The sequence below is a fragment of the Amphichorda felina genome (assembly GCF_050947745.1).
Source record: "Amphichorda felina strain 45539 chromosome Unknown scaffold_6, whole genome shotgun sequence".
NCBI classification, from domain to species: domain Eukaryota; kingdom Fungi; phylum Ascomycota; class Sordariomycetes; order Hypocreales; family Bionectriaceae; genus Amphichorda; species Amphichorda felina.
In genome coordinates, this window is record NW_028145044.1 from 1479381 (window position 1) to 1493741 (window position 14361).

At 56.8% G+C, this 14361-nt stretch overlaps 5 protein-coding genes across 5 annotated transcripts; 1 reads left to right on the forward strand and 4 right to left on the reverse strand.

Moving 5' to 3' along the window:
* Positions 1-531: 531 nt before the first annotated feature.
* ACO1O0_006314 (uncharacterized protein) lies at positions 532-1917 on the forward strand (the record flags this gene model as incomplete). The annotated part of the gene is made up of 1 exon (XM_083195708.1): positions 532-1917. The coding sequence occupies one exon, from the start codon at positions 532-534 to the stop codon at positions 1915-1917; it is 1386 nt and encodes a 461-aa protein (XP_083048724.1).
* Positions 1918-2382: 465 nt separating this feature from the next.
* TRP2 (anthranilate synthase TRP2) lies at positions 2383-4121 on the reverse strand (the record flags this gene model as incomplete). Its single annotated transcript, XM_083195709.1, has 3 exons — positions 2383-2525; positions 2601-4032; positions 4110-4121. 3 exons carry the CDS (start codon positions 4119-4121, stop codon positions 2383-2385), a joined length of 1587 nt encoding a protein of 528 aa, XP_083048725.1.
* Positions 4122-4712: 591 nt separating this feature from the next.
* ACO1O0_006316 (uncharacterized protein) lies at positions 4713-5273 on the reverse strand (the record flags this gene model as incomplete). The annotated part of the gene is made up of 2 exons (XM_083195710.1): positions 4713-4957; positions 5033-5273. The coding sequence occupies 2 exons, from the start codon at positions 5271-5273 to the stop codon at positions 4713-4715; spliced, it is 486 nt and encodes a 161-aa protein (XP_083048726.1).
* Positions 5274-5887: 614 nt separating this feature from the next.
* On the reverse strand, positions 5888-7296 carry RPL3 (60S ribosomal protein uL3; the record flags this gene model as incomplete). Its single annotated transcript, XM_083195711.1, has 5 exons — positions 5888-6140; positions 6199-6872; positions 6925-7081; positions 7149-7234; positions 7291-7296. The coding sequence occupies 5 exons, from the start codon at positions 7294-7296 to the stop codon at positions 5888-5890; spliced, it is 1176 nt and encodes a 391-aa protein (XP_083048727.1).
* A 573-nt stretch (positions 7297-7869) lies between these two features.
* Positions 7870-10859, reverse strand: SSN6 (tetratricopeptide repeat protein; the record flags this gene model as incomplete). The annotated part of the gene is made up of 8 exons (XM_083195712.1): positions 7870-9357; positions 9407-9651; positions 9712-9868; positions 9920-10012; positions 10066-10245; positions 10300-10382; positions 10443-10646; positions 10700-10859. The coding sequence occupies 8 exons, from the start codon at positions 10857-10859 to the stop codon at positions 7870-7872; spliced, it is 2610 nt and encodes an 869-aa protein (XP_083048728.1).
* Between the last annotated feature and the right edge of the window lie 3502 nt (positions 10860-14361).

The window sequence follows — 14361 nt, forward strand, 5'->3', positions numbered from 1 at the left end:
TCTCCACCAACCACAGCCGCAGTGGACCCTCCACCGCTCGTCCAACAACCGCACATCCAACATCTCCTCCTGCGAGTCCTGCGAATCCTGCCGCGTCTAGACTGGGTCGTCGCCTATCACTGGCGCTTTGAGCCTGTGACGGCTCGTCGATGCCTGCATTGGCTTGTTGCAATGGCGCTTACCGTGGCCTGGAAACGGCTAGAAGATCCCAGCCGCACCCCGCACCACAGTCGTGGTTTTAAATATATCCATAGCCGCCGAGGAGCTGTCGTGTGCTGTTGGTTCTGGTGTCTCCTCTCTTCTATTTCCGCCGCTGCAAGTTAGTCTTTCTGTTGCTCGCCTCTCGTGGTACCCTGGTGGTGCCTTGCTCTTGGGAAACCTGCGTTGCCAAGCATCAAACTGTCTTGGTTGTCTGCTGGTCCACAGACGGCTGCGGTTGGAAACGTGGGACAGGAGACAGTACTCCCCGTCCTACCTCAGTTCGACACCTTCTCAAGCAACTTGGTCGGCTGGTTGTCAAAGAGCCTCGCCATGGCGTCGCGACAGAGTGGCCCCAAGAAGCCCCGGCTGTCTCTTCAGATCAAGACATCCTGTGAGCCAGCAACAAGGCCACAAAGGACACACTCCGTGGACCCCAAGGACCCTACCGCCTTCAACACGCTCTCCAATGCCTATGTATCCGCCATTGAGAGGTCAACGCCGGTCACGGCCATCAATACGCTGCAAGCTTTTAGTCTCGCCTCCCCCTCCGACTACCGGGACTCGAAGCACAGGGTGACCACTCCTTACGTCGCTAACTACCCGGAGACACCTCTGTCGGCTCACCCATCGTCGCCACGCCCTATGGAAATTGTCTACCCGAGCACAATGACGGCGACGCCACCTCTCTCAGGAGCCAGAGACTCGACAGAATCCAAGGTCTTCACCTTCGCCCCTGGAGACGCCCCGGAGCAGGTGGGGTTCCACTCAAATCCTTCCGACCCCCGAAGGCCCAGCCACCAGATGGGTGCTTACCGCATTGCCAAAAATAACACCTCCATGCAACTGCCGTACACTCAGCCCCGGATCCTCCATAGCATCCTCCGGAATTCTCCTCTGCCCCCTAGAACTGCCATACCCCCACCATCGCCACGGAGGCAGTCTGTACGCTTGCAGGAGAAGGCTGCCAGGCGGGTTGGGTACGACAGTCCCCTCGAACAGGAGATTGTTACCAACAAATACACCAAGTCTCACATTGATCTACTCACCGAGGATGCTTCCCCTAGCTCACCCTTTTCCGTACCAACGACCTCAGAGGAGGTTCTGGATCAGGCGTTGTCATTCACTCCCAATGAGATCCAGGACGGCGGTCAGACCCCGGGTCCATTTGAGGAGACGCGGCGGAGGATGGCAGGTGTTGGGTTAGGATCACCTCCTTCCCCAGCCGGGGTTCGCAAGCGCAAGAAGAGAGAGAAGAAGCGCCGCTGGGTCTGGACCATTGGGAAGGAAGATGGGGACGACGAGGAAGAGGAAGTCGGCGGTGCTGTTGCCGCCCTACGAGCGGAGGCCGAAAGGGCCAAGGAGGCCGAGCATGGGGAGAAGAAGAACCCCCCAGCATCTGCGGCGCTGATTCCCGAGATCTCGTACATGGAGCCCCAGACGCCCAGTCTTGATAGCTCGGACTCAGCGTGGAGCGAGACAAGGGACGTCGAGATGACGGATTTGAGCAGCGTCGCATCGGAGGATCGCTTGAGCCTGCCGCCTAGCGAGCCAGATGTCGATCTCAAGACACCTACCTCCCCCAAGCGGGCAGGATCCCAGAAGAAGGACATCCGCGTCCTGGAACTGCCGGCAGAGACTAGGGAAGACACACCCGTTCCCCCGGAGCAACGGGCACAACAAAATCGGGACACACCTGTCCCACCTGAATACCTATAGAAGCATGGGAGCTGCTATGCGAGGCGTGCAGCAGCAGCAGCAGCAGCAGGAGGAGGCGAGAATTAGTGGAGCAGAAGGCATTACTTCTAGCATCTGGTTTCTGCACGACTTGAAAGCAACGGTGGATACTCACTTGGCGACGAGTGAGACGGATATCCTGCCGTTGGCTGTGTCGTCACCTCTGTATTTATCTCTCTTGATCACGAAGACTTGGAACTTATGAGACATGATTTGATTTCACTTTTTTTAATTTTTCTCTTTCTCGGTCGTTTCATGGTAGTATAGCGAAAACGTGATCGGAGCATCTGGGAACGCATTCAGGTGCATCTAGGTAGCGTAGCGTCTTGCAAATACACCAACCATCCCACATCTTTCGAAGGAGAGGAAAACAGCAACGCCTTTTATGTAAATCCGATATCTGCCCCGCTGGTCTTGTCTCTCGAAACGCCATCAGGCCCTGTTTCATCATGACTTACGGGCCGCCGCCTGCTGCTGAGCCTGGTAGTGCAACTGCTCGGCCGATGTAATGCAGTGCATGTTGGCGCCGAGCTTGTTGATGGTCTCCATCCACTCGTCGTACTCGTCCGAGTCGAAGACGATGCCTCCGCCTGTACAAAATGGTTAGCATTCTGGGGGAGGTTTATCCACACGATGGATATATATATATCACAGATGTGACTCACCTGCTTGGAGATAGGCCACTCCGTCCTTGACTGTCATGGTCCGCAGGGCGATACACGTATCCATGGCGCCCTCCACGGGGTTGCCCTCGTCGTCGACACCGCCGTAGCCAAAGTAGCCCACAGCACCGGCGTAGACGCCGCGGCGCTCGCCCTCGAGCTCGGCGATGAGCTCCATGGCCTTGACCTTGGGGGCGCCCGAGACGGTGCCGGCGGGGAAGATGGAGCGGAAGGCGTCGAAGCGGGTCTGGCCCGGGCGCAGGACGCCCGAGACCTGGGAGACGAGGTGCTGGACGTGGCTGAACTTCTCGACGACCATGAGGCGGTCGACGCGGACGGTCAGGGGGTCGGCGACGCGGTTGACGTCGTTGCGGGCGAGATCGACGAGCATGACGTGCTCGGCGCGGTCCTTGAGCGAGGCGCGCAGCTCGTCGGCGAGGCGCTGGTCGTCCTCCGGGGTCTTGCCGCGGCGGACGGTACCGGCAATGGGGTGGGTGATGATGCGGCCTTCCTCGCTCTTGACGAGAAGCTCGGGGGAGGCGCCGACAATCTGGAAGTCCTTGCAGTCGACGTAGAAGAGGTAGGGAGAGGGGTTAACGGTGCGCAGATGTCGGTAGATATTGAAGGGGTGCAGGCTCGTGGGGCGGGCGAAGCGCTGCGAGGGGACGGCCTGGATGATGTCGCCCTTGACAATGTGCTCCTTGAGGCGGGTGACGTGGGCCTCGTAGCCATCGCGGCCGATGTTGGACGTGTACTCCTGGCCAAGCTCGATGGGGGCCTGCTCGGGGAGGGGCACTTCTGGGGTCTCGAGGAGGTCGACCAGCTCGTCAATGGAGGCGCTGGCCTTGGAGTAGGCGGCGTCGAGGCTGGCGGCGTTGCTGCCGTCCTGGGGTATCTCGACGTAGGAGATGACCTTGATGACGCCGTAGAAGCGGTCAAAGGCGACAATGGTGTCGTACATCATGAAGAGCGACTCGGGGATTTGGATGTGGTCCTTGAGGGGGCGTGCCGTCTTGGGCTCGAAGTAGCGGACGCAGTCATAGCCCACGTAACCGATAGCACCGCCAGCCAGGGGGGGCAACGCCAGCCCAGGGACATGGGCGACGACATGCTGGTCCAGTTCCTTCTCGAGAGCGCCCAGCGGGTCGATGGCAGGGCCAAACCCGGGTCCCGTGGCGAGGATCTTGCGAGGCCCTGAGCCGACGAAGCTGTAGCGGCCAATCTTCTCGGAAGCGGCGGATTCGAAGAGGAACGAGTACTCGTGGTCGGAAGAGGATGCTCGTTTCGAGACCTTGAGGTAGGCGGCCGAGGGAGTGATGAGGTCGGAGGAGATCTGGCGGTAGACGGGGACGAGGGTAGGCTGCCTCCCGGTGCTGCTGGTGTGGGCCTTGTCGACAATCTGCCTGACCGTGTCCAGCGACGGGACAATGTCACGCTGTTGCGGTTGAGTCAGTCAGTCGGTGACAGCAGGAGGGGCAGAGCTGGGAGCGCCGGGAGGAAGCTGGGACTTACGCTGGTGGCCATGGCTGCGGTGATGCGTCTTGCGCCCTCGTTCCACGGCGCACAATGGCGAGTAGAGGGGCAAATTGGTCGATGGTGCGAGGAGGATGCGGAGGATTGGACTCCGGAGAGCGATTCGGCGGTGGTGGACTGGTGGTTAATTAGTACCTGGTTACTGGCTGGTGGTGGTGACTGGTGTTACAAAAGTTACACCCGCCAATTGCCCCGCCGTTATCGGCGCAAGGGTCTCCTTATCAGCACGATGCGTCAACTTCTGGTTCTCTCACATAGGTATCTAGCAGGTCGTCCTATAATGTTGCCATGCTGAAAAGGTCGCTAATATATCTTATCCATCCTCCCATCCCTCTGACAAACCCACCCTAGCTGTCGAGGACCCGCCTGTAGCTGCTCCAGCTAGGACGTGATTATGCAGACCTGACCACCCACTCACATCCTGCCAAGGGGAATACGACCGTCTCACAAAGTCACACTCGGAAGAGGAGGGAGAAGCCGTTACACAACCGCCCCGATGGTCAACCCTGTCACTCCACCGTGAAACACTATGCTGCTCTTCCATCCTGTCTGATTATTACTGCTGTCTGTGCATGTCCACACCTAGCTTTCCACGGATAAAGCCTTGGCTCCCACGATCCGGCCCTCGGCATTGGTCACAATCCAGTATTCGACCCTGGTCCCGTCCCGGGTCACCCGATACACCCTAACATCGTTGCCCCGGCTCGCCTGCCTCACGGCCTCGAGGAGCTTAACATACTGGCCCTTCGAGTCCCAGTCCAGCGGATCCATGATGTCAACCTTGGCCTTGGCCGGCTCCGGGTGGTTGATGAGCCTGGCGAACTCGACTGCACCAGAGTTGACCACGTTAGCCACCTGCTCTTAACAACCCTTGAAACGGAAATGGGAAAGAGACAACCTACCTTCGTCTGGGAGTCCACTCTCGGCCGTCCAGCGCAGCGAGACGCCCTCAAACGGCTCGTCCGCCTCGCTCACGTAGAACGTATCCCTACACGCCTCCCGGATTTCCTTGGGGACCTCGCTGCCGGCGTCTACCGCCTTGAACGGCCCGGAGCCCGCCTGTGTCGTCGCCCGTCCGCCTCCAGCGGATACGTCCGCATTGGCCTTGTTCAGGAAGGCCATGTAGTCCTCGTCACTCGCCATGGTGAGGTGTTGCGAAGTGTGCAGATCGCGGCGCGGGGGAGGAGCTCGAAGCCCGTTGGGGAGGGGGTGGAGGGTTGCGACGGAAGCTCTTGGCTGGTGATGCCCGGACAAGTGCCTTACGAGAGGGTTTATGTTGATTTTGATGTCTCTGGCTCGACGAAATTGGTGATAGAGGTGTGTCATGGTAGAACGAAGGAGAGAAGCTTCTGCATCGGGAGCTGATGCTTGGGTAGTTATGTCTGCGGCCAATGAGGGGTGACGTCAAGCCTCATACTACAGGTTTTGGTTTGGAATGGAAATCTACTACGGATGCAAGTCTTGCCCCAACAAACGAGAAGATACGCAATTAGGTAATGGAAGCAGGTAAATTACACATTCCATGCGAGCTCGCATTGATCACTGAGGTATCTAACTTTTCATCATCCGCGGGCGTTGGTTGGGGAACACCGACCGAGTCGGGGGGGAATTTCGTTGGAGATTCATGAGTCCCGTTGTAGCTGGAGTTTTTTCATTTTTCATTCCCATTTATGGAAACCCAACCCAGCCCAAAAGTAGCAAAAGCCCTCGACACCGATGCAATGACCAAGATACAAAAGGAAGGGGAGCACCCGCATTTAGGCGGAGGCCAGATCCTTCTTGAGGGTACCCTGGTACTGCTTCTTCTCCGCGGGGGTCTGGAAGGCACCGTGTCCGAACTCGGACGAGGTGTCGATCCACTTGAGGTTGATCTTCTCCAGAGCCTTGCGCGAGGTCTGAGTGAACATGGTCTTGCGCAGAGTCATGACACGCTTCTTGGTACCAGGAACGGAGCCCTTGACCATGACGAAGTCGTTCTTGATCTCACCGTAGCGGACGAAACCACCGAGACTATTCCCCCAGTCAGTAAAAATTTTCTCACAAAAAAAAAAGTCATGGTGTCACATACGGAGTGATGGTCTTCTTGGTGATGTCAATGGCGGTAGACGCGTTGTCGTCAGCGTCACCCTTGCCAATACGGTAAACCTTGTGGTTGACCGAGGTACGATGATGGTAACCCATCTGACCGGCACGGGCAACAGTCCACTGGACGTGGGAAGGATGCCAGGCACCGATACAGGCGACCTTACGCAGACCCTTGTGCGTCTTGCGCGGCAGCTTCTTGGTACCCCAACGGGCAGTGACACCGTTGAAACCGTGACCCTTGGTGACGGCGATGACATCGATCATCTCGTCCTGCTCGAAGATGGAGTCGACGCTGACGGGCTTCTCGAAGAGCTCGCGGCCGAAGTCGACCTTGTCGGCAACGGAGCCACCGTTGATCTGGACCTCCATAAGGTGGGCCTTCTTCTGCTTGAGGGGGGTCTTGCGGATCTGGGTGTGGGCGAGGACACGGACGACGGTGCAGTACTTCTTGATGCGCTCGAGCTCGCGGGTGACGGAGGCACCGCTGTTCTCGGAGTGCTTCTTGGCGTACTTGGTGAAGGCCTTCTTCTTGCTCTTGTACCAGTTCTTGTAGAAGCGGCGCTTGACCTCGTCGCTCAGATGCTCGGCCCAGACGGTGCTGAGCGAGCGGAGACCACGGGGAGTCTCGATGTAGCCGACAAGACCAACAACGATCATCTAAAAGATGTTAGCCATAGGCACATAGCCAAGCGGGCTGCATTGTTCGTACTGGTGGCGTATCGATGACAGTGACGGCCTCCACAACCTCCTTCTTGTTCGCCTTCGCACCGGGTCGGTCGAGGTCACGGACGATCGTGGTCATACCGGCCTTGTAGCCCATGGTGGCCGTCAGGTGGACGGGCTTCTTGGGGTCATCCTTGGGGAAGCTGCAGTCGAGTACCTCTAGTCAGCCTCATGTCCAGCATATGGACCTTGGTGGCTTCAAACACTTACGACTTGACCTTTCCGCGATGGCGGGCAGCGCGCTTCCGCGGCAGGTAGGCCAGGGAGCCGTGGCGGGGAGCCTCGTACTTGCGGTGCTGGTCATTGTTAGCTTTAAGAGGCCTCAATTGAGATGCCCTTGGCTGAAACTTACACTCATCTTGGGCGGCCTGTGTGGTGATGGGGGTTAGTATGGGAGTGGGATTGACAGAGGCTGCGCGCAGTGGGAAAAAGACAGAGAGGGTTTTGATTTTTTGTGGGCGAAATTTTGCCAGCACTGCCAAAATTCGTGGTTGGTCCGTGCATCTAAGCCCAGGGCCCACCCACACTTCCGGTTCCTTTGCAGCCTTCGGTGCTCCCCATCACAATGAGGGCTTCTAGGTCACGTGCATTACTAGTACCAGCTTTGGGTCAAATCGTCCAGCTAGACCCGTCAACATTGGCCCACGAAGATCAAAAGTACAAGAGATAGTAGTACTCGTACGTACCCAAGGATGCATCGATTCATTGAGGTATTGGTAAAAACGTGTTACTAAGACACAAAGTATGTGCACGGCTCCATGCGCAGTAGTGGCGCCCCGTCGTAGCCAAGTTAAACCTCCCAAGTCTCTCCCACTCGCGTGAATCAACCATCCCATCACATAGAAATGAAAAGCTAGTAGCCTCCGGATGATATACAGGCGTACGCAAGGAAATACAAGTAAGAAAAACATCATTGATCATGGTGCGCCAGTTATTCAACCTTTGCCGCAGCAGCAGCGCTGCCGTTAGGCCCGGTGCTGGTAGGCGAAGTTTTTGAGTCCCCTGGTGCTGACTCCGGAGCTGATCCATTAGCCAGCACCGCCTTCTTCTCATCCTCGCCGCTGTCATCGTAATCTTCGTCAACGTCCATTTTCCTCGCTGCCCGCTCAGGCTCACTGGGAGGGCCAGCCTGTCGGGTTGCAGTAGCTTGTTCGGCTGGAACCGCTCGCTCCTCCTTAGGCGTGACCACGGCATGTGGCTTCTCATGGGGAGTTCCAGTTGCAGACCCAGGTCCTTGAGGCACATGACTTTGCGACGCCGGGGCGTGGTTCTGCTGGTGATGAGCAGCCTCTGAAGGGTGGTATCCATCATTGGCGACTCGAGGCTCCTCCTGCCTCCTCTGATCATCAGAGCGCCGTTGGTCTTCGGCGCGCTTAACCTCGGACGAGTTACGACGGTACGCGTCACGGGGTGGCGTTGAGGGTCGCCGATGACGTACGTCCTCTAAACGGGCTCGGTTCTCCTCGTTCGCCTGCTTCTTGGCCGAGCTCTCCTCCTCCCATTCACGCATACGCTTAGGGCCCGCAGAACCAGGACGTTCTTCAGCTCGCTGCACCGAGCTCTCCACCGTCGCCGTTGACGGTGGTGGCGGAGGCCCGCTTTCAGGTGCAGCCTGCGGGGGGATCTCAGGGTGGTGAGAATACATAGGCTGATGCTGAGGATAAGCCGACTTTGGTGAAGGCATCCGGTTGTCATGAGGCGGTCGTCCGTCAGTGCGAGGGCTATTGTTCGCTCGGAAAGGAGTGGCGCCATTTGGGTGGCCAACGCCATTGGCGTGGCTTGAGGGCGGTGGTGCCGCAGCGGAAGGAGTGGCGCCTGCCCAGTTCGGGTTGACGACTCTTCCCTCAGGTGCCGGTGGCGCATGGGCTGGAACCTGAGATGGGGGAGGCGGCGGGTGCTGCCCATACTGATGGCTAGCAGGCGGCGGTGACTGCCCACGGCGTGGTGGCGGCGGCGGTGGCGGGGGACCTCTCGCGGGCTCGGGGTAACCTTGTCGCATCTGCTGATCCTGCTGGGGGGTTGGTTGACGCTGAGGACCCGGCCCAGCTTGGGAACGGTAAGACTCGGCGCCACGTTCGTTGAAAGGGTTAGGGGGCTGCGGTGGGGGGTTGACATTGGACAGTCTCCCGGCCCAGGTGTCGCCGGCTGCCGCAGAGCCTTGCGGGGTGTGTGGAGGGCCGTTGGCCGGTGCCTGCTGGGCTGATCCTCCCCAGCCAGACGGCCCGACGGGACCCGAAGCCTGATAGGCCTGGGGATGGACATCGGCGGGCTGGGGAGCAGCTGGAGGCGGTCCGCCATTGCTGGCACCGGATCGCAGGAGTTGAAGGCGGGCCTTGATATGAGGGTTACCGGGGTCAAGCTCCGCGGCACGCTGGTACGCGTCCAATGCATCGGTGATCTGGTTATTGCAGGATTCATACTGAGAGTAGGTTAGTATGTAGGCTGGGTTGAAACAAGATCCAACATACCAAAGTTCCAAGGTCGTACCAGACCTCGGAAATGAACGGGTTTAATCTGATGGCGCGTGAATACGCATCCAAGGCATCTCTGTACTGGTTGATCTGATAGTAGAGCACTCCGATCGAGCACCAGAACGTGGGGTTCCGTCCCTCACGATACACTGCTTGTTGGTATGCCTCGTAGGCCTTAGGATATTTTTGCTGGGACATGTAACATCGGCCCAGGAGATACCAACTCTGAGCATCCGTTTGGTCTGTACAAATAAGGTGTAAGCTGCCGCCTAAATACCGTTTGGGGTTCAGTAACACCATACCTGCTCCAACAGATTTCTCCAGATACTGGATGGCACGCTCCTGTACCTCATAAGCATTACTCTGTTGGTGATGGAGCCATCCTAGTTGCTGCAAAACTTTGGCGTGATTGGGTGTGTTGTCTAAGACACGGTTGTACGCGTTCTTAGCAGCCTCGAACTACTTCGGTATTAGCAACTGCGAGATATGGGGGAGTCTGTCAAAACTCACATCCTTCTGCTGCTCGTGAACGTGGCCGATCTGGAACCAGATATCATCTTGCGACAAAGGCGCGGGCGGTGAGTTGACAATGTACTTGAAGCACTAATACAGATGTCAGCGCGGGGTCATCTCTGCAATGTCGATGGTATGCTCACCTCAAGACTATTAGCATACTTGGACTGCTGCTTGTATATAATACCCAGGCGGAAGTATATCTCATTAGCCTTGTCGAAGTCGGGCTGGATTTGCATGACTTGGGAGAATGCCTCCTCTGCGTACTCATAACTTCCATAACGATCGTAGAGGATACCGATGCCGTACCAGAGCATAGGGTCCTACCGTACGTTAGAATCGTCGCCGCCGTAAGCTGAGGCGCTCTGGAGACAAACCTTAGCATCCCTTAGATTCACTAGCGCCTGTTGGTACGCATCGTAGGCCTTTTGCAACATCTCCGACATGAGATAGCAATGTCCTACATCGCAGGTCAGTTTCAACCATGGCATTAAATTAAACATGGCGCGGCGCTCCGTACCAAGATTTCCCCATGCTTCGCCGTTCCCAGGCTCGATTTGCACAATCGCGCGAAAGAACTCTAACGCCTTGTCGTATGCCTCCCGTCCTTTAAGTAGCATCCCTATGGCGTTCATGGCCGCGGTGGAGTTGGGGTTCGCCTGTAGAGCGCGCTCGTAGGCATGCATCGCCTCCTCGGGTACGCGCAAGAGCTCAGAGAAGCTTCCTACGAGGGGGTTAGAAGACAGACAAGATCTTAGCATACGTGAAATAACGTACCGATTTGGAGCCATACAGCCTCGTTGACTTGAGCTATAGGGTGAGAAGAGGGGTAGTGGCCAGCTTGCTGATGGCCCGGGGGTCCAGGGGGGGGAGGTGCCTGCTGGGGATGCTGCATGCCCTGTTGCATCATGGGCGACGGGTTGTGGTTGGAAGCCATGGTGGCCAAGGTCGGGAGCCCCTCAGGAGGGATCAATCGCCGGGTAATAGGGAGCGGAGTGTTGTTGAGGGGCCAGGGACGATGGCTGATGTGGTCGCGTGCGTAGAATACCGCTACAACTGGGCTGTTGGGGTTTCCCCTAGCACGGCGCGATTTGAGCCGCACTGCCGGAGGACTACAGTACTAAAAGGTCGAAAAGCGAACTTGGAAGCGAAAAGATGCAAATAGATGAGGAGGCAGATACGGGGCCGCGGAATCGCAAGCAAGGGCGCGATCCAGGGCAGCTCGGCTGGATTGGCGTCGTCGGGGATGGACTGTGACTCGTGAGAAGAGGAGATCCAGAGTTGCAGGTTTGGGGGAAGGGGCGACAGAAGGAAGGGCCCGTGGCAGTTGCCTCCGTCTCGAAACTCACCTAACCCACGAACAAAGGTACGTACCTGTGAAGAGGCTGTCCTCAGGCGGCCCCACCGGGTCTCCACATCCACATTAGCCCCGGTCAACCAGCCCCAGGTAAGGTTGCATGGTTGCATGGCTGTTTGGGTTGCGCCGCCGCCAACAGACAGCCGAAGCTCAAGGGTGCCAAGGCCCAAGGGTGCGTGTCGCCGCAACGCCGCCAAGCCACATCGAAGGCCAGCCCTTTAACGAGTGACGAACTTCCCCGTGATTGCTGACTAGAACGCTGACTCTTGGTCGCAGAAGCTCCACCGCCTCACCCCAACGCACTTAAACCCCCGAAAAGAAAAGAAAAAAAGAAGAAAAAAAGAGGTAAAGGTGCGAGGCGTTGGCTTCGGCGATTTTATTGTCGGCCCCTTGGTAGTCGAAATTGGTGATGGGTTCTGTGACCCATTTGGGCCATGGCCTTGTCAACGTCTATGAAGGTCGACCGTGTGTCACAAACCCCTCATCAGCACCCACTGCACTTCGTACTTCGTACCACTAATCCCATGCTCTACCAAACCATTCCGTGTCAGTCCTGAGTTTTCTCCTCGAGCCACCCTCGACTGGAGCCGGAAAATTGTAACGAGTTTTCTTCTTCTTTTCTTGTAGTCGCTGGAGTGCCTGGTGCTCTTACATATGTAAACAGAGCCGCACGCCCAACATGCTTGGTAAGTCCCTGACTATCATAAACTAGAAGAGTCTGTCTCAATTTTGACATATTGTCCTCGTGCTCGTCTTCTACGTATCAGCGAAGAATGTTCCTTGACGTATGAGGAGAGGAGCTGGATGATGCGCCTAGAGTTTATTTAAGCTTTGCGTCGCGCCGCAAACAGCCACTGGCGGCCGTTAGGCAACCTCGTTTTTACGTTGAGATCTGTTGCGAAAATAAACTCCCCAAAGATCAACGAAATACGTCACTGTTCAAGGCTGAAGCCTGAGGATTCGACGGATTAAGCATTCACCCATGGCGTAAACGTTGGGCTGCCTGTTGATAAAAGCAATGCAGCCGCAAGCACGTATGATGCACTCGCAGCGGCAGTAACAAAGCAAGTAAACAATGAGGCATCACAAACGAAACAGAAAAACAACCACAATTGTCGGACGAAGACAACCACTTGGCACTTGCAGCCCCACATTGTGGCGTTGGCGGCACTTGGAAGCACCGAATAGGTACGTACTCCATAATAATACTCGTACTCCGTACTCGTAGTACGGATACATGGCAAATCTGGCCCTGGGCTGGGCTGAGCTTGGCTGGAAATATCGTCAGCATCAGGAGCTGAGAGCGTGAGACGCCTCGCTGCGGAGGCCATGATGCCAAGATGCCAACAAAGAACGAAGGAACGAAAAGGGGGGTGTGGGCACCTGCGGCAGCGTGACTGCGTGTGAGCTGCCGCAGCTGCATGCCACTCTCCGAGAAGGGCGGCTGGGTACGTACCCCACGGGTGCCACAAATCGATTGCACCTGCTATGCCCGACGCTGGTTCAACTGCCCTCCACGGTTCCCAGTCCCACCCTCCGAATTGTCCATGTCGCTCCTTCCCCTTGGCCTTGGCCTCTCCCCGCCCCCCGGTCATCAATCATCATATTCATGCGAGTTGTCATCAGCCACGTACGAATAACGCCAGCCATCACATCTCAGCGTATCGGCCCCAAGCCATCTTCAAACACACCACATGTCACTACGTAATCCCAAGCTCTGGTAATGGATCCGTTGCCCTTCCGGAAATGGTTTCGGGTCTCAATCCCCTGACAGGCGATCCAGTCCCACAAATCAGACAAAAATGCCCTTTCGGTTTGGCGCCAGGCCCTTGGAACCACATCGCCCGAATGACATCGCCCACTGGGAACCGTATGCAAGGCAGCAACCCTAGATCGGGTCTCCCGCCACACAGGCACACATGGACCGCACACCCCCCTCCGCCGCCCCCCAAGCGCCCTAGGGGGTGTTCTGGGTGGTGTGCCACGGGAATTTGTCTCAGTGTGGCTGGTCGGCGCTGAGACTCAGCGCCCGCCGTGTCTCAAATCTATGTCTGGTCTCTTCCGCTCCGATTCTGGGCGTGGCTTCTGCAGGAGTATTATTGCTGCAGGACCAATATGACGACGCATCCATCCCGTACATTAGCTTGATCTGTGTCTGTTCCCCCCTCTCGCGGAAGCCTCGTCGGCGCCAGTATCCCACCCTCGGGCCATAGGCCGGCTCTTCGTAGCATGTGCCGCAACATGTGCATATGCATTTCCCATCTCTGCATTCTCAGATGCTGCCTGTACATACTCGCAGCGTGGTCCCAAGCTCTGCGCCCATGTGAACAGGACTATATATAGACACCCACTTATTACCTCCTCGTACGCACCCAGATCGTACATAGAGGTACGGATACCCAACGCCACATCCCTTCTGCCCTACGTGCTACATACTGTTAAGCTATCCCCAATCGTTTTGTTAGACGTTTGGTGGAACTCTATCGTCTCGTGGGCGATAGCGAACACATTCCACGTTACATTGTGTTCAAGTGCCGGGCTACACCAAGGGTGAGCGTAGCGTTCTCGGGTTCGGGTTAAACATATATTAATATAAACCCATGTTTTACGCAGTCAATCGCTAAGTCAAGGAGTACTATTCCCTGAAGCTAATACGATCGAACGATCTCTAGAAACTACAAGATCTAGCACGCCATGTTGCCCCAAGCCAAATGTGGAAGCCTTCCACAGGGTCCCGTGACTCATGAAAAGCCACTTGGTTACCTTCGAGGGCACGTTCTCGTATCCCGCGCTGTAACGATGATGACGAGACTCGTGCGTTGACACATCACCCATGTGAAGGAGGGGAGGAGGATGGCGGTGTAATCCATGATGGCGACTGATGGTCAAAAAGAAATACTATCAGAAACCGCCCAGATAAACTGGAACGTAGCCGCTTATATGCCTATTGAAATCCTGATCAAATCATCGCTGGTATTACATTCATACATCCCACCGGCTTTGCAGGTAGCCGGAAGGCTTTGGTACTCGCGCCAACTCCGAGGGATCGGCAACCCTCCCCCCACCCCCCGAGACTCCGTGT